This window comes from Pteronotus mesoamericanus, unplaced genomic scaffold (genome assembly GCF_021234165.1).
Source record: "Pteronotus mesoamericanus isolate MK-2021 breed Mesoamerican mustached bat unplaced genomic scaffold, CSHL_Meso_final contig_130, whole genome shotgun sequence".
Taxonomy (NCBI): domain Eukaryota; kingdom Metazoa; phylum Chordata; class Mammalia; order Chiroptera; family Mormoopidae; genus Pteronotus; species Pteronotus mesoamericanus.
The window spans coordinates 23818415-23842766 of record NW_026555060.1 but is presented as its reverse complement, the minus strand read 5'-3'; the positions used below and the strand labels follow the sequence as shown (position 1 = coordinate 23842766).

The 24352-nt window shown below is 43.5% G+C and overlaps 1 protein-coding gene across 2 annotated transcripts in view; it reads left to right on the top strand.

Moving 5' to 3' along the window:
* FAM171A1 (family with sequence similarity 171 member A1) overlaps nucleotides 1-24352 on the top strand; it is a 131519-nt gene that overhangs the window by 75425 nt on the left and 31742 nt on the right. For both annotated transcript variants that reach the window (XM_054593408.1, XM_054593413.1), the window contains exons 2-4: nucleotides 1824-2051; nucleotides 11896-11988; nucleotides 20510-20668. In XM_054593408.1, coding sequence (XP_054449383.1) covers nucleotides 1824-2051; nucleotides 11896-11988; nucleotides 20510-20668 — 480 coding nt within the window. The remainder of the gene's footprint in view (nucleotides 1-1823; nucleotides 2052-11895; nucleotides 11989-20509; nucleotides 20669-24352) is intronic.

Genomic DNA, 24352 nt, shown 5'->3' with positions numbered 1-24352 from the left:
CCCTGCATGCCTGGGATGAATCCCACTTGATCGTGGTGGATAATCTTTTGAATGTATTGTATTGCTGGATGCGGTTTGCCAATATTCTGTTGAGGATTTTAGCATCTATGTTCATCAGTGAAATTGGCCTGTAGTTTTCTTTCTTTGTAGGGTCTTTGTCTGGTTTTGGAATCAGGGTGATGCTGGCCTCATAGAAAGAGTCTGGGAGTCTTCCCTCCTCTTGGATTTTTTGGAATACTCTGAGAATGAAAGGGGTTAGCTCTTCCTTAAATGTCTTGTAAAATTCTCCTGTGAAACTGTCTGGCCCAGGGCTTTTGTGTGTTGGGAGTTTCTTGATTACTGCTTCCATTTCCCCGGCTGTTATCGGTCTGTTCAAGCTTTCTGTTTCTTCCTCCTTCAGTGTTGGAAGATTATACTTTTCTAAAAATTTGTCCATTTCATGAAGATTTTCAAATTTCTTGGCATATATTGTTCATAGTAGTTTCTGATGATCATTTGTATTTCTGTGGTATCCGTTGTTATTTCTCCTCTTTCATTTCTGATATTATTAATTTGGGTCCTCTCCCTTTTTTCCTTGATGAGTCTGCTTAAAGGCATGTCAATTTTATTTATCTTTTCAAAGAACCAGCTCCTGGATTGGTTGATCCTCTGAATTGTTCTTTTTGTCTCCATGTCATTCAGTTCTGCTCTAATCTTGACTATTTCCTTCCTTTTACTTGCTCTGGGATTTATTTGTTGTTGTTTCTCCAGTTCTTGAAGTTGTAGTGTTAGGTCTTTTATTTGAAATGTTTCTATCTTTTTTAGGGAAGCCTCTATTGCTATGAACTTCCCTCTCAGGACCGCCTTTGCTGTGTCCCATAGGTTTTGGACAGTTGTCTGTTCATTTTCATTTGTTTCCAGAAATTTTTTGATTTCTTCTCTTATCTCATTTTTGACCCACTCATTGTTTAATAGTCTACTGTTCAGTCTCCATGAGTTTGTAAGTTTTTGAAGTTTCTCTTTGAGGTGGATTTCCAGTTTCAATACCTTGTGGTCCAAGAAAACGTTTGGTATTATTTCAATTTTCCATGAATTTGCTGAGGTTTGCTTTGTGTCCTATCATGTGGTCTATCTTTGAAAAACGGCCATGAGCATTTGAAAAGAATGTGTATTTTTCTCCTTTGGGATGTAAGGTTCTATATATGTCAGTTAAGTCTCTTTGATTCAGTGTGTCGTTCAGTGCCACAATATGTTTATTAATATTTTGTTTGGAAGATCTGTCCATTTTTGACAGTGGGGTGTTGAAATCCCCTACTATCAGTGTGTTGCTGTCTCTATCTTTTTTGAAATCATCCAACAATTTCCTTATAAACTTGGGGGCTCCTATATTGGGAGCATATAAGTTTACAATGTTGATGTCTTCTTGATAGATTCTTCCTTTAAGTATTATAAAGTGCCCCTCTGGGTCTCTCTTTATGGCCTTTGCTTTGAAATCTACTTTGTCTGATACAAGTTTGGCAACCCCGGCCTTTTTCTCATGCCCATTTGTTTGGAATATTTTTTTCCATCTAAAGGGATAGAAATTTTATCTCAGTTATTCGTGTGAGCAGGAAGAAGCGAAGGGAAAGCAGTTTGTGAGGAATAGTGGTTTTGAACAAAATAGGAAATCATATAAAATAAAATGGGATCTCTAAGAAGGAAATTTTCCCATGTTAAAATTATTCGTATTTTGGGTGTAGATCTCAATTTTCTTATCATATCTCACTCACCACCTCCTGTAACACTTACAGCACTGTTGAAGTGGCCCAGTTAAAGTTGTTTTGTATTGCTTTCTCCTCTTGCAGAGGTCACACTGAAGGTCCACATCAGCGACGCCAGCACCCATCAGCCAGTCCCGGACGCGCGCGTCGAGATTTTCACCAACCAGGTCTCCATCGCCTTTGGCACCTCAGGGTCCGATGGTGTCGTCTTCATCAAGTTCCGGTATAAGCTGGGCAGTCAGTTGATCGTCACTGCCACAAAGCATGCCTATGTGCCAAACTCTGCCCCATGGAAGCCAATCCGATTACCTGGTAAGGTGCTCTTATTAACCTTTCTCTAAAACAGAGTTCATGGTCAGGCTAGTGACAGAGTGAGACACAGAAATGATTTTGAAAGTAGAAGTCAGACAATCAGGAAAGCATTTGCTTAGTCTCTGCTTTACCTTGAGGAGTCTCTTATGGGAAGAAAGGTGGGGTCATGTGTGAAGGTGGTTGGGGCTCCCCCTTAGTATACACACCCTGGAGTCAAAGCCTTAGAGTGTCTGTCTGCGCACTTGTGCAGCGTTACATTCTGTACCTTACTGATTATTACCAGCCTGGTGCATGGGGCAGTGTCCTGGCATGGAGCTTCCTGGCTCTGCTTCCTGGGCCTCAGAGCAACGCTGGCCAAAGATGAGGGGAGTCTTGGTGAGATGGTCTTTCTCTTCCCCATTCTAACCTGCTAAGAGAAAGCACTTTTGTGTATCTCCTCTCTCACAGTCCTCCTCGTCCGGCCCTTCTCATCCCAAAACATGTGGATTTCTTTCCACACATCAAACAAATCTCAGATTCTCATATACTAGCTGGGTGTCCTACAATTTAACTCAATTCTGACACTATCAACCTGGAGACAGTGTCAGAACACACAGGTTAAGGGATCAGCCCCATGAGACTGCCTGCCCCTGACACATGCTGATTCAGATGCCAAAGGAAATCCAGGTCAACACCTGTGCTTCTGACTGGCTCTGTGTGGATCAGAGGTTCCCTCAGCCTCTCTCTTGGGGATTGACTAATTTGCTAGAATGGCTCATAGAACTCAGAGAAACAATTTGCTTTCTAGATGACTGGTTTGTTATAAAGGCTACTAAAGAAACAGGGAGCTTGAAGAGATGCATCAGGCAGGTATGTGGGAAGGAGCACAGAACTTTCATGCTCTCCAGGTGTCTACCCCTCCCAACACCTCCACATGCTCGCCAGCTCGGAAGCTCTCCAAACCTGTCCTTTTGGGTTTTTATGGAGGCTTCAGTACATACACATGATTGATTAAATCTTTGGCTGTGGGTGATTGATTCAACCTCCAGCCCCTCTCCCTCCCCGGATGTCAGGGGGTGGGGCTGAAAGTTCCAGCCCTCTTGTGTGTGATTGGTTCCGGGCAACCAGCTCCCATCCTTAGGCTATCTAGGGGCTTTCCAAAAACCACTACATTAACATATGCCCCTCCCATCCATGCCGGAGTTTATTATGAATAACAAAAGACACCTTTATAGCTCTCCTCACTTAGGAAATGCTGAGGGTTTTAGAAGCTCTGTACTCAGAATAGAGACCAAGACCAAATACGTATCTCTTATTTTAAGCCACATTACCATTCACCACTTCAAAGTAGTCAGTCCACCACAGGGAGCTAGAATGGTACCTGACACAGATTCAGCTTGGGATGGGTGGGTGGGGAGCAGCCGTTAGGTCTCTTCTGTTCCCACATTTAAGGCCCCATCTAGTGCATGACCACATCATATGTTTGCACCATTAGATGAGCAACAAGGATGGGCTGACGGCTGGCAGAAATGCTGCCAGGGTAGCGGTGGACGCGTGAGTTTGGGACAGCAAATGACCTAGATTCTGGCTCCCAGGCTGTGCTTGAGCCCCTCTAGCTTTGATGCCAATCTCTGTAAAATGGAGCTAATAACCACCTCACAGAGTTGTTCTGATTAAGAAGTAGTGAACATATGTAAACTAGCTGACAATGCTTAAAACACAGTAGGTGCTCCATAAATATGTGGCACCCAGCACAGTGCCTGGCAATGTTGGTGCCCATCTCTGCACCACAGAACACTGGACACACTCCATTAAGGTCCCTGCTGCCTCTGGGGACACAGGGGAGCTACGTGTGGCTCTTCCTGGCTTATAAAGCTGTGGTGTCTACCCTTATTCACAAATTCTCTGTAGTTCGTTTTACATTTATTAAGGATCTACTATGTGCCAGGCACTGCCCTGGGAACTGAGAAGAGAGACCCAGAGACACAGAACTTGCCCCTAGGAAGTTTATAATTTAGTTGTGAAGTCAGCCACAGATGCCATTTTCATCTAAGGAGATAAATGTTGATATATTTGTGTATATATTATATACACACACACACACACAAATATATAAATAAAATATATCAATGTAGGGGTACCTGAGAGGACTGTTAACCAGCCTAGGTGAGTGAATGATGGCTTCCGGGAAGGGGGGCATGTCAGAGGGGAGCTGAGTCTTGAGGATGAATAGATATTTGCACCAGGAGGTGCTTGTAAACATATACAGATGCCAGGACTCAACCATTCATTTGGGGAGGTTAACCCAGGAGTTTGCATTTTAACAAACAACCCCTTTCTTACTGATACTTATAGGTAAACTTACAGATAAAAGTTTTCACTAAAGGTTGAGACCACTGTTTCGTGAGCTATGGAAGGTAATATAGATATAACTGAAGAAATTATTTAGGGAAATTTTAGAAAAATGGGGATAAATCTGAGACATACTTAGCAGTCAAAAATCCAGAAAGCCTGAAGCGATCACAAAAAAGGATGCTTATGGCATGAGAGCTAAAACAAGAAGGCAGTGCTGCCTTGTTCGACCTGAGTTGGGACTGTGCACGTCAGGAGACTCAAATCTTTAACTGCTTTGTACACGCACACGTAAAGCACCGTGAGGATTGATCTGGGGATTACAAATAAATTATAGGGAGTTGACACATTCACAAATAATGTGGACCAATTGTAATTATATTCATTTTGACATTGTTGACATGATCATTTGAGAAAAAGCAGCCATTCCCCTAGGGTCCATTTTCTTAAATGAGTCAAATAATGGGAACAGTGTAGTTTAATAGAAAGAGTTTTGGACTAGGCATGGAGATACCTGGGTTTCCACCTGCCTGCCCCCAGCTGGCCCTGCACATGTGGGCCCATCTGGCTCTCTAAGCCCACATCTCTCATTTCTGACCTAAATTAATAAGACTAAATTAATGATTTCAAGGGCCCTCCCATGTCTTTGATTATTTTTCCCTGGTTGCCTTGTCAACATAAGAAAGATTCTCCTACTTAGGCTCTCGCAGAAAGTGTGGCCAAAATTTAGACCGGTCTATTGTGAAAAGCAGAGTAAACTACTTATTTTGTTCATGCATAATTTTGGAGGCCAACACTAACACTCCTGGTATTCAGATAATTGGGCAAGGAAGAGAGAAAAGTTGGTAGCCTCTTCTAAAATACAGGGTGGACAAATAGGTTAAATTACCAGCTATCATTACCTAAAAGATAAATCATAAGTAAGGATATGAAGTAATGACAATAATAAGAAGGCAAATAATACAATAACTAATAACTAAATAATAAACACTGTTTTACATAGTCATAACGGTAAACCTACTTTTGCCCACCTCTGTATGTTAAAAAACATGTGCATGCCTGGTTTTGTTTGAAAAAGCATACTTATGAGATTTTGGAATGGATTCCTTTTTTCATCCTTGGCTAGTTCCTAGAGGATATATATTTATATATGCACTATATATAAAATATATATATTATATATATTTATATTTACATATTATACTTATATAATATATAAATATATGTATACAACTTCACTGTATAATATAATATACTATTATATTTATATATTATATAAGTGTAATATATATTTTACAAGTATAATATATAAATATATAAAATATGTAATATGATTTTGTATATAATATATATTTTATATACAAATGTATATTTTTCCTCTATATATTATATATTATTATATATTATATCTTTTTATATATAAATACATATTTTTTTCCTCTTTCAAGGAAGGTGGTATAGATTGGGGGTGGGGGGACAAGTCAGCTTGACAAACAGGTAAAACAAATTTAGCTATATAAAATATAATCTGTCAACTAGGGACTATAATTCCACATCTTAATTATTTTCCTTTCCATAGGGATTGTCCACTGGACCTTTTGCAGTGCTCTGGGACTACTGCAGTGGCTGCTGGCTCGCTCTATTTTACTGAGCATTAGTGTCATCTTATATATAATATTTTATATAAGCATATAATTTTTATATTTAATATATGTATATATAAAATATGTGTATATATGTGTGTATGTATAATGTGTATATATGTATATTTTACACATATATACATACATACATATACAGGGTCTGTCTGGAAAAAGTACAGCCATTGTTAATAAACGAGAATGATTTGTGTGACATCACTGTAACCTGGCAGCCAAGGAGAGGAGATTGGAATGCACATGCATGAACAATGACAACTTCACTGTACTAGTCAGTGGGGGCAGTACACACTGTTGAGTGAACGTGTGTGCTGTGTGGCCACCACATTCAAAATGACTGAGTGAGTCAAGCAACAAATCTGCATCAAATTTTGCATTGAGCTTGAACATTCCTCCAAGGAAACTATCTGGATGATTCAGAAGGCCGCAGCTACAGGCAACTTGTGCTTGGCAGCTTCATCACTGACAACACACCCATTCATGCATCATGTCTGGTGCAGAGTTTTTCCATGAAACATCAAATCAGCCAGGTGACTCAGCACCCCTTACAGTCCACATTTGGCGCCCTGCGGCTTCTGCCTTTTTCCAAAACTAGAATCACCTTTGAAAGGGAAGAGATTTCAGACCATCAGAGAGATTCAGGAAAATATAATGGGGCAGCTGATGATGATTCCAACAAAGGATTTTGCAGAGTATTTTGAATAGTGGAAGAGATGCTGGGAGAACTGTGTGAGGGCCCAAGGTGCCTAGTTGGAAGGGGACTGAGGCATCATTGTCCTATATACAAGGCTTCTTGTATTTTGTATCTTCTTCAGTAAGTGTCTCTATTTTTCTTATTACATGGCTGTGTACTTTCTGGAAGGACCTCCTATACATACCATTTTGCCCTGTATAATGCACACCCATGTTTTTGGCCCAAAGTTTCAGGAAAAAAAATCTTTCATTTTAATTTTTAACTCAATTTTTTAAATTTATATTTAGAAACAAAACCTATTATTATATTCCATGGTATTATTTTGCATTTGGATATCATTACTGCTTTCTAGAGTTACACTTTTAATGCATAAGTAAAAGAATTAAAAACATTTATATAGCTATGGAATTAATACTACACATGTATAATGCACATCCTTATTTTTCCCTAAAAAACTTGGACAAAAAAGTGCACATTATAACGGCAAAATATGGGTATATGTACACACACACACACACACACACACACACACAATTATACATCTGCCTAAAGTGCTTCGGTGTCCTTGGGATAAAGTTTAGACTAAACACAACACACAGACCCTCCTCCCCTAGCTGCTTCTCCCTTATGTATGTCATCCTGAGCAACTTGCTGTTCTCTGCGGGAATCTGACATTTTACTCTCTTCACATTTGTCTGCATTATCATTCTTCTACCACTGTTCTCTTGGAAAGTTTGTCTTCTGTTCTTTAGTACCCGGTGCGGTGTTAAATCTTCCTGACTCTCCCAGGTAGACTTAGATGTTCCTTCCTCTCTGCTTATCAAAAAACACACATCTCCTTGGCATGACAAGAACCTCCAGACGTTAGTCAGCATCTCCTCTGTGATGGTTAAAATACCCTCTACCAGCAGATCTGAGCACCTCTGCCACCTCCATCCCACTGGGGCACTCAGTCCATTGGAGGCTCATAGTCCCCTCCCTCCTGCTTCAGGAAGCCCCTGCTGGAGCCTCTGACACCACACAGCACACTCATGACAAGAAATTGGTTTTTTCTCCTGTTGAGTGAGCATGTGTACTGAGTGGCTGTCACATTCAAAATGACTGAGTGAATAGAGCAACAAATCTGCATCAAATTTTACATTAAGCTTGAACATTCCTCCACGAAAACTATTCGGAAACATACAAAATAAGGTTTGAGAAACAGTTTGCTAGAGCAGATGCTTCATGTATGGAAGTACCAAATGTTTAGGTTAGAAATGTTTTTAAAACACCTCGCGATGGTCCCACACATCTGAGATGATTACAGGCAGTTTTAGAGCTCAGAGTCCCCCACCGCAGTCCGCACAGAGCTCTTACACCCTCTCACGGAGCAGGACAGTGTCCAGCTGCCTGTGCTTAGAGATGCAGGGAGTGCAATACCTGCCTGAGCTTTGAGGTAAGTAGTTTCCTACAGGCAGAAAAATCTGGCCCTTTCTTTCTGGCCATTAGGTACCCTGTCCCACCAGGTGAAGGGGTCATTGTTAGTGAAGGTTAAGTTTACCTTTGAAGTGGTTTTGCAAGATTAATCTCAGGGTTCCTCCCATCAGTTCTAGTTCACAGGCATTACTGATCCTCCCTCCCCCAACCCGGTGTGGATTTTTCTCCTAACTTTGAACCCCTGAGATGGATTCTTTTTTTTTTCTCTTAATTCTTTTTTTAATTTTGTATTTGGAATATAATTCATATACATATTATACACATAAAACTATGCAGTTCTCAAAGATATATAATGATTATCTAATACCAGAATATTTCCTTTGCCCTCAAAAGTACCCATACCCATTAGCATCAGCTTATTCTTCCTTACTCCCTCTGGCCCCTGGCAACCACTAATCTCTCTGTCACTATGGATATTGCAGATAAACAGAATCCTATAATACTTGGCCTTTTGTGTCTGGCATCGTTCACTTAACATAATGTTTTCAAGGTCCATTCATGTTGTAACTTGAATCAGTACTTTATTCCTTTTTATGGGTGAACAATATTCCATTGTGTGGATAGAGCACACTTTGTTTTCCTTTTCATTGGTTGATGGATATTGGGTTGTTTCCATTTTGGGGCTAATATGACTAATGTTGCTGTGGACATTTATATACAGGTTTTTGTGGAAACATATATTCTCAGTTCTCTTGAATATATACCTAGGAGTGGAATTGCTGACTCACATGGAAACTCTGTGTTTAACATTTTGATGAGCTGCTAGGCTATTCTCTATGTGTTTAACATTTTGATGAGCTGCTAGGCTATTCTCTATAACACGATAATGCCTTCTTAGCTTTCTCATGGCACTTGCGACGTAGCCCCTTTTTAATGTAGAACCCTTGAAAGCACACTGCCTCCAACTCTGATCTGTTCCACACATAGTACTGGGCCTTGTACATAGTGGCAGCTAAATATGCTGACTTGGTAGAGGGATTACATCCAAGGCCAGCTGACTAGTTCCCTTTGGTATGACTATGAGCCAGTAGTGCTAAGTCATTGATATTCTTAACACTTAATATTTCTGGTTCCTAATATTTTCCCAGAAAGTCACTTTACCTCTTTGGTCTCATGTTTCTCCTCTTTAAACTTAGAGACTTGGACTTTGATACAAGTTCTTGGAGCGTGGTGGTTGAGAACAGACTCCAAACTTCAAATCCCAGCTCCAATATTTATCAGCTATAGGATCTTGGACAAATTGATTCCTTATTTATAAACCTGTTTCCTTACTTGTCAATGGGTATGTTAATAGTACCTATTACATAGAGTTGTTTTGAGATTTAAATAAATTACCAAAATTAAAGCACTTAGAATAGTGTCTGGCAAGTTAGGAAGGGTTCAGTAATGCTGGTGATTATTATTCTATAATACATTTATTTGTTTTCTCTTAAATTCATGTTTTACTCAGAAACTTATAGGCTTTGTGAATCTTTTAGCTGGAAGTCCAGGAGGTACTTAATTTTTAAAATAGCACGAGTTTTGGAAACCTATTTGAAAAAATAATGACAGAAAACTTCCTGAACTTGGTGAAGGAAATAAACGTGTAAGTCCAAGAAGCACAGGGAGTCCCAGACAAGATGAACCCAAAGAGGCCCATACCAAGGTACATCACTTAAAATACCAGAGGTTGAATACAAAGAGAGAATCTTAAAAGCAGCAAGAGGCAAGCAGTTAGTTACCTACAGGGAGCTCCCATAAAACTCAGCAGATTTCTCAAAAGAGACTTTGTAGGCTCGAAGAGATTGGCAAGAAACATTCAAAGTGATGAAAAGCAAGGACTTAAAACCAAGATTACTCTATCCAGCAAAGCTGTCATTTAGAATTGAAGGGCAGATAAAGAGCTTCCCAGACAATAAAAAGCTAAAGGAATTCATCACCACCAAACCAACATTATGGAATGTTAAACTTTAACATTTCATAAACCTTTTTGAACCAGGGACTGGTTTTGTGGAAGAGGAATTTTCCACGGACTGGGAGAGAGGGGATGGTTTCAGGATAATTCAAGCATTGACACTCAAGCTCACCTCCTGCTGTGCGGCCTGGTTCCTAACAGGCCCAGACCTGTATGGGTCCCAGTCCACAGCCCAGAGGTTGGGTACCCCTGAATTAAAGGGTCTTCTTGAAGAAGAAGATAAAAAATATGAACAATAAAGTGGCAATAAATATATATCTATCAACAATCTAAAAACAAACAAACAAGCAGAACAAACAAAATTATAGATAGAAAAAATGTTGTGATGGTTTCCAGATGGGAAGGGTGTAAGGGACTGGGTGAAAAAGGTGAGAGGGTTAAGAAATACAAATTGGTAGTTAGGGAACAGTCATGGGATGTGAAGTGCAGCACAGGGGACAGATTAGCCAAGGAACTATCAGCATGACCCACGGGCTTGGGCAACAGTGTGGGGACGGCCTGAGGGAGGGGGGTGGGGCTGAGTGAAGAGGGGCAAAGGGGGGAAAACTGGGACAACTGTAATAGCATAAACAATGAAATATAACTTTAAATAAGTAAATAAAGTAATTAAAATGAAATAGCACAAGTTCTATCATCTTATTAGTTCCTAGAATATTCTTTTACCATCAGACACACAATTACCTTAGCAGGTATTTTTGAGGTCTGTCTTAATGTTAATAGCTCATGTTACATATACACAAATTCTATATTTTTATACGGCATACAATGTAACTTTTTATATATTCCTATATGAAGAGGTTCAAATGCTTTACTAAAAACCGTAAATGAATAAAAAACGGCAGACTGCTGTAGGATAGCCCACAGTTGCAGGAGGGATGGCGGCGCTCCTGTGACAAGGCAGAAGTCTGTCTGAAAGGAAGAACTGTTTCCTTTCTCTGACACTTTTAACACCAAATGAGTGGAAGTTTTCCTCAAACCAATCAATTCTCCAACTCTCTGGACACCGACTGCATGTCCTACCATTCAACTCAGTTCCGACATTAACTCCCCGGAGTTAGTGCAGACCTCACAGGCTAAGGGCTCAGTCCCACAAGACAGCCCCCGCCCAACTTCAGACACAGGTCCCAGACTGCCTTTGGTCCTCCTGACTGCCCAGCTAAAATCGGGCGTTTCCATGAGCCCCCCTCAGGTTCAGTAGTTTGCTATAATGGTTCACAGAACTCAGGGAAACATTTAACTTACATGTGCCAGTTTATTGTAAAGGATATTGTAAAGAATACATATGAGCGACCAGATGAAGTACATGGGGCGAGACCTGGAAGGGTTCTGAGCGCAGGAGCTTCTGTCCCTGGGGAGTTGGGTTGCATCTCCCTCCTGGCACATACATGTATTCATCAGCCCAGAAGCTCCCCAGATCCCCCGCTTTGGGGATGTTCATGGAGACCTCATCACGTAGGTGTGACCAATCATAAACTCAGTCTCCAGCCCTTTCCTTCTCCCAGAGGATGGGGGGTGGGGCTGCAAATTCCAAGGTTCTAATCATGGCTTGATCTTCCTGGCAACCAGCCCCAATCCAGGAGCCACCCAGAGTCCCCTCATTACAAAAGACACTCCTGTCACCCCCATCACTCGGCAAATTACACAAGATTTTGGAACCAGAGCAGGAACCAGAGCAGAGACCAAATATATATTTATGTGACAATTCCCTTACATCTATGTTTGTGTCTGCAGTGTTTTCTTCCCTGAGCCTTGGCCTGCTTCCGGAACGATCAGCTACTCTAATGGTTTATGAAGACGTTGTCCAAATAGTCTCAGGATTCCAAGGTATGTTGAATATTTAAAAAGAGAAGTGACAGTAGCTTTTGGGCTGACTACTAAAATCTTTTGAGGGACGGCTTATTGTCAGATAGTGATGGCAGTGAATTTATCCAAAGCTGGGGCACAGCACATTTGAGTTTTGGTTAACCTATCTGTTGGTTTTAATCTATCCGTTGGCTGTGATCTCGTTTCTTGTAGGCACAGGTGTTAAATGTTGAGAGAAAGGAAGGGACCCCACCACCTCTCTCCATACCACACCTCTCTTTTCTCCAAAGGAGAGAATGTTCGCCTCATGAGGTCAGAGCCAGGACCCTGCCCAGGCCTCACTGGCCAGTAGACAGGATCACTCTTAAAAAGATTGTGAGCATTCAAGCCTATAGAGTTTGTCTTGCAAAATGAAATGGTTCCAGAGATCTGTTGCACAACAATATAAATATGCTTAACACTACTGAACTGTTCACTTTAAAATGGTTAGGATGGTAAATATTACAGGTTTTTTACCACATTAAAAAGTACCCTCCCCCAACCAAAATGGAAAAAAAGTTCATGAGCATTTGAGTGTGGCTTTTCCTTCTCTGTTGTCCCCTAGTTTAACCCATGTCACATGCAGTGATATGTGTAAATGTGACCTCACCCCTTCTAACCTCTCTTGTGGAGACACAGAAAGCTTGAAGGACTTCCCTTTGGTTGGTATTGCATTAGAATTGGGAACAAAGCTCATGTCAAATGTATTTCTGTGCTGAGGTTATTTTCTTCCATCTAAATCATTGGCCTTGAAAATGCTATTTCCTGGATTTAATGCTTCACCAGATTAGTTTTTATTTGCTTTATTTCTGTGTTTAATACCATTTACACTAATAATTCTTTACCTAACCATACTCATGTGTCACTGACAAATGAGCTGAACTCATCTGTTCTTTTTTTATTACGTAGCTGAGGTAAATGTGTAGCCATTGCTCTTGAAGAGAAAACAAGTAGACACGTGTAGCAGCACATGAAATTTGAGTTGGTGAGAGAAAACAGTGAGAGTCATGAGTTACCATCCTTTCTCTCCCCCTAAGGGAGCAGACCTAGGCCTTAGCCCTCAGCTTCCATTCTCATTAGAACTACACTATGGCCTAAGCCCATTGGACTTGGTACCTCCAATTTTGCTTTGATTAGCTTTACTATTATTATTGCTTCACAACTGAAAAATAATGGTTTTCTGTTTTTTTCCCCAGTTTTATTACTATATAATTGACAATAACCTTCTATTAGTTTTAGGTGTACAACATATATATATATATATATATATATATAACATATTATATATATAAATATATGTATAGTGAAATCATCACCACAGTAAGTCACCATATATAGTTACTAACTTTCTTGTGATGAGAACTTTTAAGATCTATTCTCTAAGCAACAGTCAGATGTACAATAAGTATAATAAACTACAGTCACCATGCTGTCCATTACATCCCCAGAACTTATTTTATAACTGGAAGTTGGTACCGTTTGACCCCTTTCTTCTATTTCGCCCACCCATGACCCCCTGCCTCTGGGAACCACCAATCTGTTCTTTTTATATGTAAGTGTGGGTTTGTTGGTTTTTTTTTTTTAAGATTCCTCATATAAGTGACATCATACAATATTTGTCTTTCTCTGACTTTATTTAACATAATACCCTCAAGGTCCACCCATGTTGTCACAGATAGTGGGGTTTTTTTTTCTCTTTATGGCTGAATAGTATTCCATTGTATATGTGGACCACATTTTCTTTATCATTCATTCACTGAAAGACACTCGGGTTGTTTCCATGTGCTGGGTATTATAAATAATGCTGCAGTGAACATGGGGGTGAGACCATACTGTTCCTGAAATGAGGAAATGTTCACGCTTCCTTCTCATGTCCTTTACTAACACAGGAGTCTTTTGCTAGCCCGGTTGAAATGACAGCAAGAGACTAACAGTTGTAATTAGTGTCTCTAATACAGACAAGCTGTGCTCACCCAGTTACTTCAGTGTATAGGAGGCCTTTTCTGTGTCTTCCCTGGAGGTGTGAGTCACGTTGGTGCCTTGCTCTTCAACCTCAGCTGCCAAGGGGGTTATACCCATACACAGCGGGGCCAGGGGCTGGGATCCAACTGGGAGAGAGAAACTGGAGGCACTTCTTCCTCTTTCTTTTACCGGCACTGAGCTAAGACCCAGAAGAAGTGAGAATCTCAGCTGAAAGGTCCTGAGGTGCAGTGGGTCTGCGACCGGGCCAGTCCACCCACAGCCCAAATGAGAAAGAAATAGAAAGTACAAGTAAGAAAAGGGAGTCAGTTCATAGCAGGTGAGAGAGAAGTAGACGGTGGATCCATGGAGTCATGTCAGAGTCGCAGCAGTCAGGTGAAACCCACAAAGTCCTGCCTTGTTGTCCCAGAGCTGCCCTGAGCCCAGAACCAGGCACTGCTATGCCTTCCATCCGCCTGGCCCAGTCCTTGGATTCCACCCATCCCTTGCCCCCTTACTGCCCCTCCTGTTCTTATCTGTAACTGGAAGGGTGGGTTTGAACAACCCTCCAGCTGGGAATTCTCAATCTTATTGGGATACCTCCCTTTCCACCATATTTGGGAGTATACCTTAACTCCCCAACTAAAATTTTAAAACCTGAAGTGCAAGGAGTGTGTCATGCTCATCTTAGAACCTACAGGGCTGGCCGCATCAAGTCTGTACAGTTGAGCGGACATACCAGGCCCTTGACAAGCCCCCTCCTCTGCCCCTGGGTCCTACGCAGCCTGCTCTTGGCTCCCACAGAAGTCCCCAGCCTTCCCGACACACAGACCTTCTAGGTGTATGGTCTCTTCCATCCACCTCCACAGTCTCAGGTACAGTTCTCAGGTAGCACCTACAGAACTCCTTTTCTCCAGGACAGTGGGTGACTCTCTCTTGCAGTTGCTCCTGGACTGTTTAGCATAGAAAACACTGTGATAATTAAGTTGTTCCCACGACTACCTTCTTTACCCTTGAGTTCCAGGGTGGCAGAGCCTGTGTCCTTTCCCCTTCACAGCCTGAGCCCGTCATAGAGGAGACCCTTGCCCATATTGTTGGATCAGTGTGAGGGTGCTCACTGTATCTTGTACAGTGGTTTTCAGTTGAGGGCAGTTTTGTCCCCAGGGACACTTCACAATGTCTGGTGATGTCCTAATGTGGGAGCTCCTAACGGCATTATGTGGGTAGAGGCCACCTGTGCTGTTGGACATACTGAAATATGCAGGACGGCCCCTGTTCCCCAACAAAGGACTACCTGGTCTGAAATGTCAACAGAGCCAAGACTGAGGAACCCTGACCTAGTCAGAATTGAAACAGATCATTATTTGAGACAGTACATGGTGAGTTGCTCAGTATAACTCAGCTTTACATTCAGTTCTGTAAACTCTGTTGAGTAGCAGCTATCTACAGGACACAGTGTGATGGGTTTCACAGAGTACCTGTGATTAAGGAGCTTCTGTCTAAAAGGGGAGAAGAGATGGGAATTATTGCTTATCCTGCACCTGTTGCGTTCCAGGAGGTACCATTAGGCATCATGCACATGTGTCCTGATCTAGCACCATAACAACCATATTGTGAGACAAGTGTGATTTATGCCCATTTTAAAGATAAAGAACCTGAAGGCCAAAGTCACTGAACTAGAGGGTGGCAGAGGAAATATTGAAACGTAAAGCTAAGTGATTCCACTGCCGGTGTTCTCTAATGGCGCCTCTGATGAGGGAGACTTGCAGATATACAAATAAGCAGAATACGGGGCACAGAAAGATCGGTGCTGTAAGAGAGATACAAATAGAGTTTAGAGTTTGGTGGGATCTGGAAAGGCTGCATAGAAGAGGCGACATTTGAGATGCTCCATGTATGAGGCACAGCACATGCAAGTAGAGGATGGGAAGAAGCTTCAGCCACAGAACAGAGCACGGGCAGGTACACAGAATCGGAGAGCTGGGCGGTCCCACTGGGCAGTCTGAGAGCCGGCTGGCAGTAAGTAGGCCATCTCTTCTGATGTTGGCATTGTGTTCTAGGAGGGAATATGGAGGTTGGAATGAAAATAATTCATTTCTTCTCTTACAAACAGAATGAATTTGGGCAAGTCACTTTATCCTCTTTGAGCCTCGATTTTCTCACATATGGAGGAGAGAGTTCCTTCTTCACATGACTGTAGTAAATATTAAATAAAATAATATGTATGTAAAAACCTTTTAAACTCTTCAAGCGCTGAACTCTATCTCACGGGCAGATGGAATAGTAGTTTGGGTCTAGTTGGTCTCTCACTGTCGCTGCCATTGTTCATTTGGTAAGTGGTACAGAGCCACTGAAGGTTTCTTGGCAGGGAAATGATGTAATCAGAGTGGAATTTTAGAAAAGTCAGTATGTGAATAGATGAAAAGGGGCCAGTTAAGAGACTTTTGCAATAGTTAAAACAAGGGGTAATGTAGGGTAGTATAGGGTGGAGGCAGAAAGGGAGGAAAAGAAGATGCTAAAAAATTTGATAAGGGACGATCAGCCAATCCAGGCACTGGAGCCAGTGTGCAGGGCGGTAGAAAGGGAGAGCGATGACGACAGCCTGGAACCCAGCCTGAGGATGGGGAGAAGGGGCTGTCGTTCAGTGGGAGGGAAGGCAGATGGTGATTTGAGAGCGCTCGATGGGCATCCAGGTTGTGGTGCTAGAAGGCAGAGGAGATGTGGACACAGAGCTTGGCAGGGTCTCTGGCGGGAAAGGGAGGTGGCAGCTGAGCATGGGGCAGTGGAGAGGAGTCAGTATGGACAGAGCCCAGAAGCAGCAGCGGCAGCTGTGGCAGGGACTGTTCCATTGGAGGGAGGAGGAGGAGGAAAAAAGCACTTGCAGAAGAAAAAGTGGGCTGACTCTGGAGAGACCAGCGTTCAGGGCCATGAATGCCAAGAAGGAGGGTTCCTGGGCGGGGGCGGTGAACACTGTTGACCATTGTGAAGAGGTCAGCGAGAATAAAGGCTGAGAAATGGTCATAGGGTTAGCAGATCATACCGTCAGTAGTTGACATTACCCAGGGCAGCGAGTGTTGGGGTAGAAGCCACATCACTGGGGGCTGGGTGGGAGGAGAGAAGACATATGCTTATGGGAATAGCAGTTAAAGTCGTGCTTTATTGTTATTTTTCTAGATGAGGAAGAAATGGGTATATTTGTTGTTTGGGGAGGAAAAGCCTGCAGAGGAGATTATTGACGAAGGCAGAAATAGTTGGTTGAGCCAAGTCTTGCAATAAAACAAACAAGAATTTGCATACTTGGGTTGACCTTGAAAGAAAGCAGGGACAGAGAGAAGAGGGAAGAAAGATCTGAAGTGCTGAGAGGGGACATGGTGCCCCAGTGTTTTCAGTGGAGGAGGGTCTGAGCACTTTGGGGATGGTGGCTGAGAAGAACAGAGGAAGGCTCGGACAGCTGCAGTGGGGAATGTGGGCGAGAGGCATTCGGAGAAGATCGACAGACGGGCCTGTCCAATCTCCCATCTCCCCTCCCACCCAGTCACCTCCCTTCCTGAAAAGTGGGGAATTTAGCAGCTCTAATAAGAAGATAAGCTTCAGGACATTATGCTCCCCCAGTCCCACACATGCCACTTTAAATTTTATTTACACCACGGCCTAGAATAGCCTCAATCCTTACAACCCTCAGATGTTTCCTTGGCCATGTCACCAGGTAGAGGTCTTGCCGGAGCTCCATGGCGGTGCATGTTTGATCCGCAACAGATGGGTACCCAGGCCTTACTGGTCACAGCATGTGTCAAATAAGCTGGGCCAGCCACATGCCCTTGTAGTGAACCTGCCCCAGCATGGCTCCTCTGTGCCCCCCACCCCCAGCCACAGCAGAGAGACCCAGATGTCTGGCCAGGGACCAACTTCTCTTGAACAAAAAGGGAAGGAAGGCAGCAGGGGGAGAGAGGGAACAAGGGTGGGGAGTGGAGAGATGCATCTCCCACTGAAATGCATGACACAGTAGAGAATAAGAGAAGGTACAAGAGAGACCAACAGAGAGGCACAAAACTAGAGCGAGATCCCGGGGCCTCTGGGAGCTGGGGAGCAGCCTTGGTTGCGGTTTCCTGGTCCCAGGGCAACCCTGTAAGGCTGGGCTGGGGTGCTTTCCTTGGGTGCAGCATGACTCCCTTTTCCCTTTTCATGGTCTAGTACAAGTAGGGAGGCTTCACAAAGATTTCAACCTGCCCATCTCACGGAGCTATTCCTAGGCCTGGAAGGGTGCACATATCCTGCCTTGTTTTGGGGTAACCAGCAGGACTCTGCATTCTGTCTTAACCCTCACAAGGACAACCCCCTCTTTGCCCTGTCACAATTTAGGCACATCACTCTTTATCTTAGTAAGTCCTTTGTCTCCCCATTGTGTGAAACCCAGGCATAAGGAACATTTTTAAGCGGAAAACAGTGGAGAAAGGGAAATTAAGTCTCAAAAAGTTCACTGTCACTGAAAAAAAAAAGATAGATAGATAGATAGATAGATAGATAGATAGATAGATAGATATAGATATATAGATATATCAGGCCTTAGCTGGTGTGGCTTAGTGGATTGAGTGCTGGCCTGCAAACCAAAGGGTTGCCAGTTCGATTCCCGGTCAGGGCACATGCCTGGGTTGCAGGCCAGGTCCCCACTTGGGGGACATGTGAGAGGCAACTACACATTGATGTTTTTAAAAAAAAAAAAAAGAAAAAGAAATCAGGAGCAATGAATGTTATGTAGTTGAGGGTGAAGAGGTGAAAAAGGAAGCGTTGACTTTGACTTGCCATCTCCGAGGGCAGCAGAGAGGAGGACCAAAGAGGCAAACAGCGCATGTGGGGAGTGGAGGGAAGGCATTATGAGAAGCAAACAGCTCCTAGCCTGGGAAGCGTGTGACATTCAAACTCTATGCAGAGCCAGGAGAAGACAGGGGGGAAAAAGACCAGAACAAGAAGAGATTCAAATTACAAGATATACAAATAAACATAATACAAGACACATGGCTGCTAGTAGATAACCGAAGGTCTGTTTTAGGGACAAAGAGAGGGCACCGATGGTCTGGAGCAGGACTGAACACGTGTGCCCTGTTAGTGTCAGTGGTGACCAGAGGTAGATAGGACTGTCGTGACTTTGGGCACCAGGCTCCCATGGGCCCTAACGCCGGGCCTGTTTTATGGAGTGGAGAACCACTCACGGGAAATCTGATCAGTGATACTTGGAGTTTGGGGAGAACTGTGATCACCTCAGTCATCCGTGGTCAAGGCAGCCTACCCCACACTGCCCTGTGTGGGCAGCCAGTCCATTGGGCTTCCATGGCCGCACCTGTAGGAAGAGGGACGTAGGCTAGTTGATCCTTAGAGCTATAAAACTCCTTTATTCTAGAACACTAGGTAGGTGTGTCCCCTTAAAAGTTTCTGACCTGGAGTTAAAACAAACCCTCAAGGATAAAGACCACCAACTCTGGGCAGGGTTGTTGGGCCAGACCACCAGGGGTTGGGGAGAGCATGCTCCTAGGCAACCACGCGGTCTGCCTCAACCTGGGGCGGTGTATACGATGACCAGGATGTCAGGACGGACTGTTGCCTTTGAGCAACCATGTTATTTTAATCAGGAGAAATACGTACTTTTGTTGGTAAAATGCTATAACTCCCGTTTCTATTAATTCTTGTCTTAATGATGTTTTTGGTGGGTTTGTGCAAAATAACTTGGCACCTTTTCGCCTTGTGACTGTCACCACAACATCGGTTAAAAATAAGTTCAGGTTTTACAATCAAAACAACATCGGGAGCAAACCCAAACTGTGGATGATGTCACTAGGGGGTGATGGGGGCCTGTCGTCTCAGCTGCCCCTCTGCTCAGAAGAGTTCGGTTTGGTGAAGGAAGCATCACTTCGCATCATAAAAAGAGCCTCATCATAAAATCTGCAACATAACCGGCCACAAATAGGACGCACCCTAGCAGGAGAGACTGGATGCCAAATGGCAGCTCCCACGGGAGGAAGAGCGTTCGTTGCTGTGGGGCCCTTCTTCTGCCATTCTTGTCCAGGCTGCACGTTGAATTCCCTGGCTCTGCCTCACTTGGGTCTGTGGAGGTCAACCAGATTTTACCAGATAGAGAAGGATGTGTTTGCAACCCTATCAAAGGGTATCTCTTGCCTTGTTTGTGTAAAGAGATTGTCATCTACTTGTTTCACTTACATGGACTCTGTTTCCCAAGATGTTACCCCTATCCCTAGGCGCATGCTGTGCTGTGAAAAGACTGCTCACAAATGGCACTTGGAAAGCTTTTTGTTCAAAACCTAAATAACATCCTGTGTTGAAACAAACGTGACAATGGGCTATTATTTCTATCCCCATAATAGCGTGTTGTCACATCTCAGTGTCCCTCCTGAGGGGGGATGGGAGGCGCTGAGGGGAGGGCTGGGGGCAGGGGAAGCCCTGCTGAAACCTTAGAGAAGCACTTCCTCCTTTGGCATTTTCTAAAAACAGAAACTGCTCCTTGGGGATGTAACTCAAAGGTTAATTTCTGCAGGTGCCCGGCCACAGCCTCGCGTTCATTTCCAGAGGAGGTCTCTGCGGTTGCCGGAGAACACCAGCTACAGCGACCTGACCGCCTTCCTCACTGCCGCGGGCTCCCCCTCCGAGGTGGACAGTTTTCCATACCTGCGAGGATTAGATGGAAACGGAACAGGTAATTTGAGTCTCTTCTTTTTTCAGCCAGGCTTCTGTGCTTGAATCTTTGTAGTTGGCTTGAAGTGTTTCATACTGGAGGGGAGAACTGAAGTTGCGAAGGGGGAGGGAGCTCTTTCTCCAGGTTCAAGTTTGTTGAAACTGTTTCTTAAGGCATTCAGCCTGCACCATTGCAGAGCTGAGTTTTAGTAACTTCGTCTCTTTGAGACTTTCTGCTCATACCAACTGCCTTAAGCACCTTCTCTGAGCTCTCCTCTGGTGGACTGACTACATTTAATTCAGAGAAGTTATTTTTCTAATTAAATTTTTTTTTAAAGTATAAGATCAAAGTTAGCAGTCTCCTGCCCCTGTGTCCTCAGCCTCGCTCCCCTTGACCCTGGGACCCCCTGTTTGGTGGAGCAGCCCGCCTTTCTGGCCTCCACGGAGTCCACAGCCCCACCCACCCTCGTGTCAGTCACAGCCAGGAGGGAAGGTGGCCCTGGGGCTGATCTGAGATGAGCAAACCAGTGCTCTCCACCCCCAAAATATCAGAGAAAGTAAAGGTCACCAGCCAGAAAACTTGTAATAAATCCTTACCAGTAGAGACTGGAGAGGTGTGCCTTCTACCTTTGTTCATAGCCGGCAGCGCAATGCACCAGGCGCTGGGAGCTAATCTGGTCCCCAGTCCTTCTGGTGACTGCAGCGTGGTGCCTTCTGAAGTCCCGAATCGTTTTCTTGTTTCCATTCTTCTTTTCCCGGACACTTGAGTCTAGTCACAACATAAACTCGAACCCAGAGGCTGTTCTGGGTTTAATCCTGATGGATGAGTAAGTTACTGCATTTCCCAGGGACACTTCCATTGAATACGACTTCAGAATGATTACATAACTGACCATTCTGTAAAAGCTTCTACATGTGCAACATCTGCTCTGTTTTGTAGAATATTAATTAATTACTGGTTGATCAAGATGACCTGGTGATTTGTCAATTGCTTTCCTTCCCTCCGCAGTACTTGTTTTTGGAAATGTTTCTTCTTCTTTAATTTTTATGTGATCATGACACAATTAGTAGTCAGTAATCAGACAGATGCATGGTAGTCATCTTAAGTAAACATTATAGGGGAAAAAGTGTTAACTTTTACTTTAAACTTACAGTCCTAGGAGAAAACTCTTGTTTTGAACATGACAAATAATCTGAGACCACCGTGAAGTCTCCACCCAGTCTCCCTGGCACACTGGTGCACAATCATAAAACCCCAACTTGGAGAAACGACCTCATTGCAGGGAGCTCATTAATTTTTCTGTGCCCCATGTCCTAGAACTCTTGAATAAATATGAAATCTGAGATGATGGGAAAAGAAGAACACAAAGGCAAAGGACTATTGATTTTAGCGGAGTTTATTTTATTTTAAAATCACCGTTATTTTAGAGAGAAGAGAGGTCTTTGGAAGGTTACATTCAACTTCTTTTCCACTGAAATCACGGGTAAGTTGACCTAGGAAGAATTCTGTCAGTGCTACCAGGACGGGCACCAGCCACCCGCGGCGTGTTCACCGGCACCTGTAAGGGTGTGGGCGCACGGACCCTTCTCCCACCCCGGCAGCTCACCAGCTGGGTACCCATCCCCAGCTCACTTTGTACACATCTCCTCCTCTGCCCCATCACTGTTTGCTTCCTGTTTCATAAACTGCATTTAAGAGATTTCAGCTGAGCGTGAGAGCCTGCACCACACATACCTGTGTGAGATGTCAGGTCATAATGAGAGTTCAGTGAAACTAAACAGATGCCACAGATGCAATGGGAAAGTACTCCGAAGGCTGGTTTCCTTGGAGCGTCCTAAGGGGAGTTGTGTCCAGTTTAGAGGGCACTTCCAGAATTGTAAATAGAGAAACCCAGCCCTGTGGAGATTTCAGCCACTTCCTCACTTGCTCATGTCCTCCCGTCTGCTCTGTTAAGTTTCCTGGCGTCACGTAGGGCTACATACCATGTCTGCCCAGCATTACACGGTCCCCTGTGGTTGCTGAGAAAGCACAGCACTGTTCTGGGATGTCCCCAAGGGGCTTTCTAGAAATAATTGATACTTCTACTAGTAACTCCAGGAAGACAGAGGGGAGTCAGTTAAATGACTAATAGGTGAAATTGTCTTGCAGTCCAGAAAAGCTGGTAATGGAATTCAAAGCCAGACAGAACCCTAAATGCTATCTGAGCAAAACCCCTCCTCAGGTTACAAAGTGACAAATCAGAGGCTCCAAGCATGGGCCAGTGGTGCTGCCCCCTGGTCCCGCTGCTTCGCCCAACGCCTGTCTTCATTCGGACATGCCGGGAGCCGGGTAACAAGATGGAGCAGAAAGGAAAGACCCCCTTATACACAGAACTCAGTATTTTATATAGAGTTACAGTCTCCTAACACGGACTGGAGGAGAAACAATTTAGCCTTTCAAAGTATGAATCTTTCCAGAATAAAGAAAGTGGGAGGGCAGGGGGAGGATCGCTTGGAAGGCATTTAGTGGGGCCCTGAGAACAGAGGCCTCAGTAAGCAGACAGGAGCACCTGCAGGGTCTTCAGACAGAGGACTTTTAAAGGAACATTGAATCACATTAACTTAATGTATATTGCATTAAATTAACATGCCCTTTTCCGCAGTGCTGTACTTAACTTCCAAATGTTTATAGCTGAGTCTGTCTCTTTCCGTAGACTCACAGGAAAGCATCTAGTCCAACCTCCTCAGTTTTGCAGATAAGTAAAAAAAAAAAAAAAAAAAAAAAATCCCAGAAGAATGAAGTCACTTGCCTGAGGGCACGTGAGCAGTGGGTCCGGGAACCCTGCTTCCTAGGCCAGGAATAGGCAAGATAACAGGAAGGGAGAATCCAAATGCGACGAGTGGGGAAACCAGGGTTGCCATTTCTCGGAATCAGGAGGCAGAGTGAAGTGGGAGGAGAGGGTGGATGGTGATGAGTCCGGAATGCTCTCTGACTACCTACCGCTTCCCTCTTCAGACTCCGCCTCAGGTTTGGTGAAGGAGGCGGCACTACCTAACTGAAAACATTATCTCTAAGTTGTTTATACAGCATCTAGGAAGTTACTTAATTTCTCTCATTGAGAGAACCTAACAGAACCCAGTAGAGGGGGACACATTGTAGACCTGGATTTGTTTCTGTGTGACCTTTGGGCAACGCACGCATTCAGGTCTCCATCCACAGGATATTTTGACCAGAAATCGGGAAAATTCTGGGTTTTGGCTTTCTTTATCTAAAATGAAATGGTCAGCCTAAAAGATTCCAGAACTTGATTCTATGACTGCAGCGTGGACCTTTTGATCAAATTTCCATTTCCACACCTTTCCCTACATTGAAAAACCGATGTGGGTATAAATTATAAAGCGTACTTCTGTTGTTAGCTGTGTAGAAATTGCTCCATGAAGGGGTTAGCTATAACTTGTTGAAACCCTACAATTCACTAAGAAACATTAAAGTTTTTTATGAGTTTATTTGAGCCAAACTGACAACAATTGCCAGGAAGCCAAAGCTCAAGAAATTGAGAAAATGCTCCAGAGAATGGCAGCTTTGCACCTTATTTTATACATCAGAATCAAAGGAGGATGTATAAAGAGGGTTACATGAAATTCCTTGATCAGGGAGGCGGGAGAAGGCAAAGCAAGGAAATTGCTGAGATTGGATAAAGAGTAAAATGAAGAGAGAAATACTTCT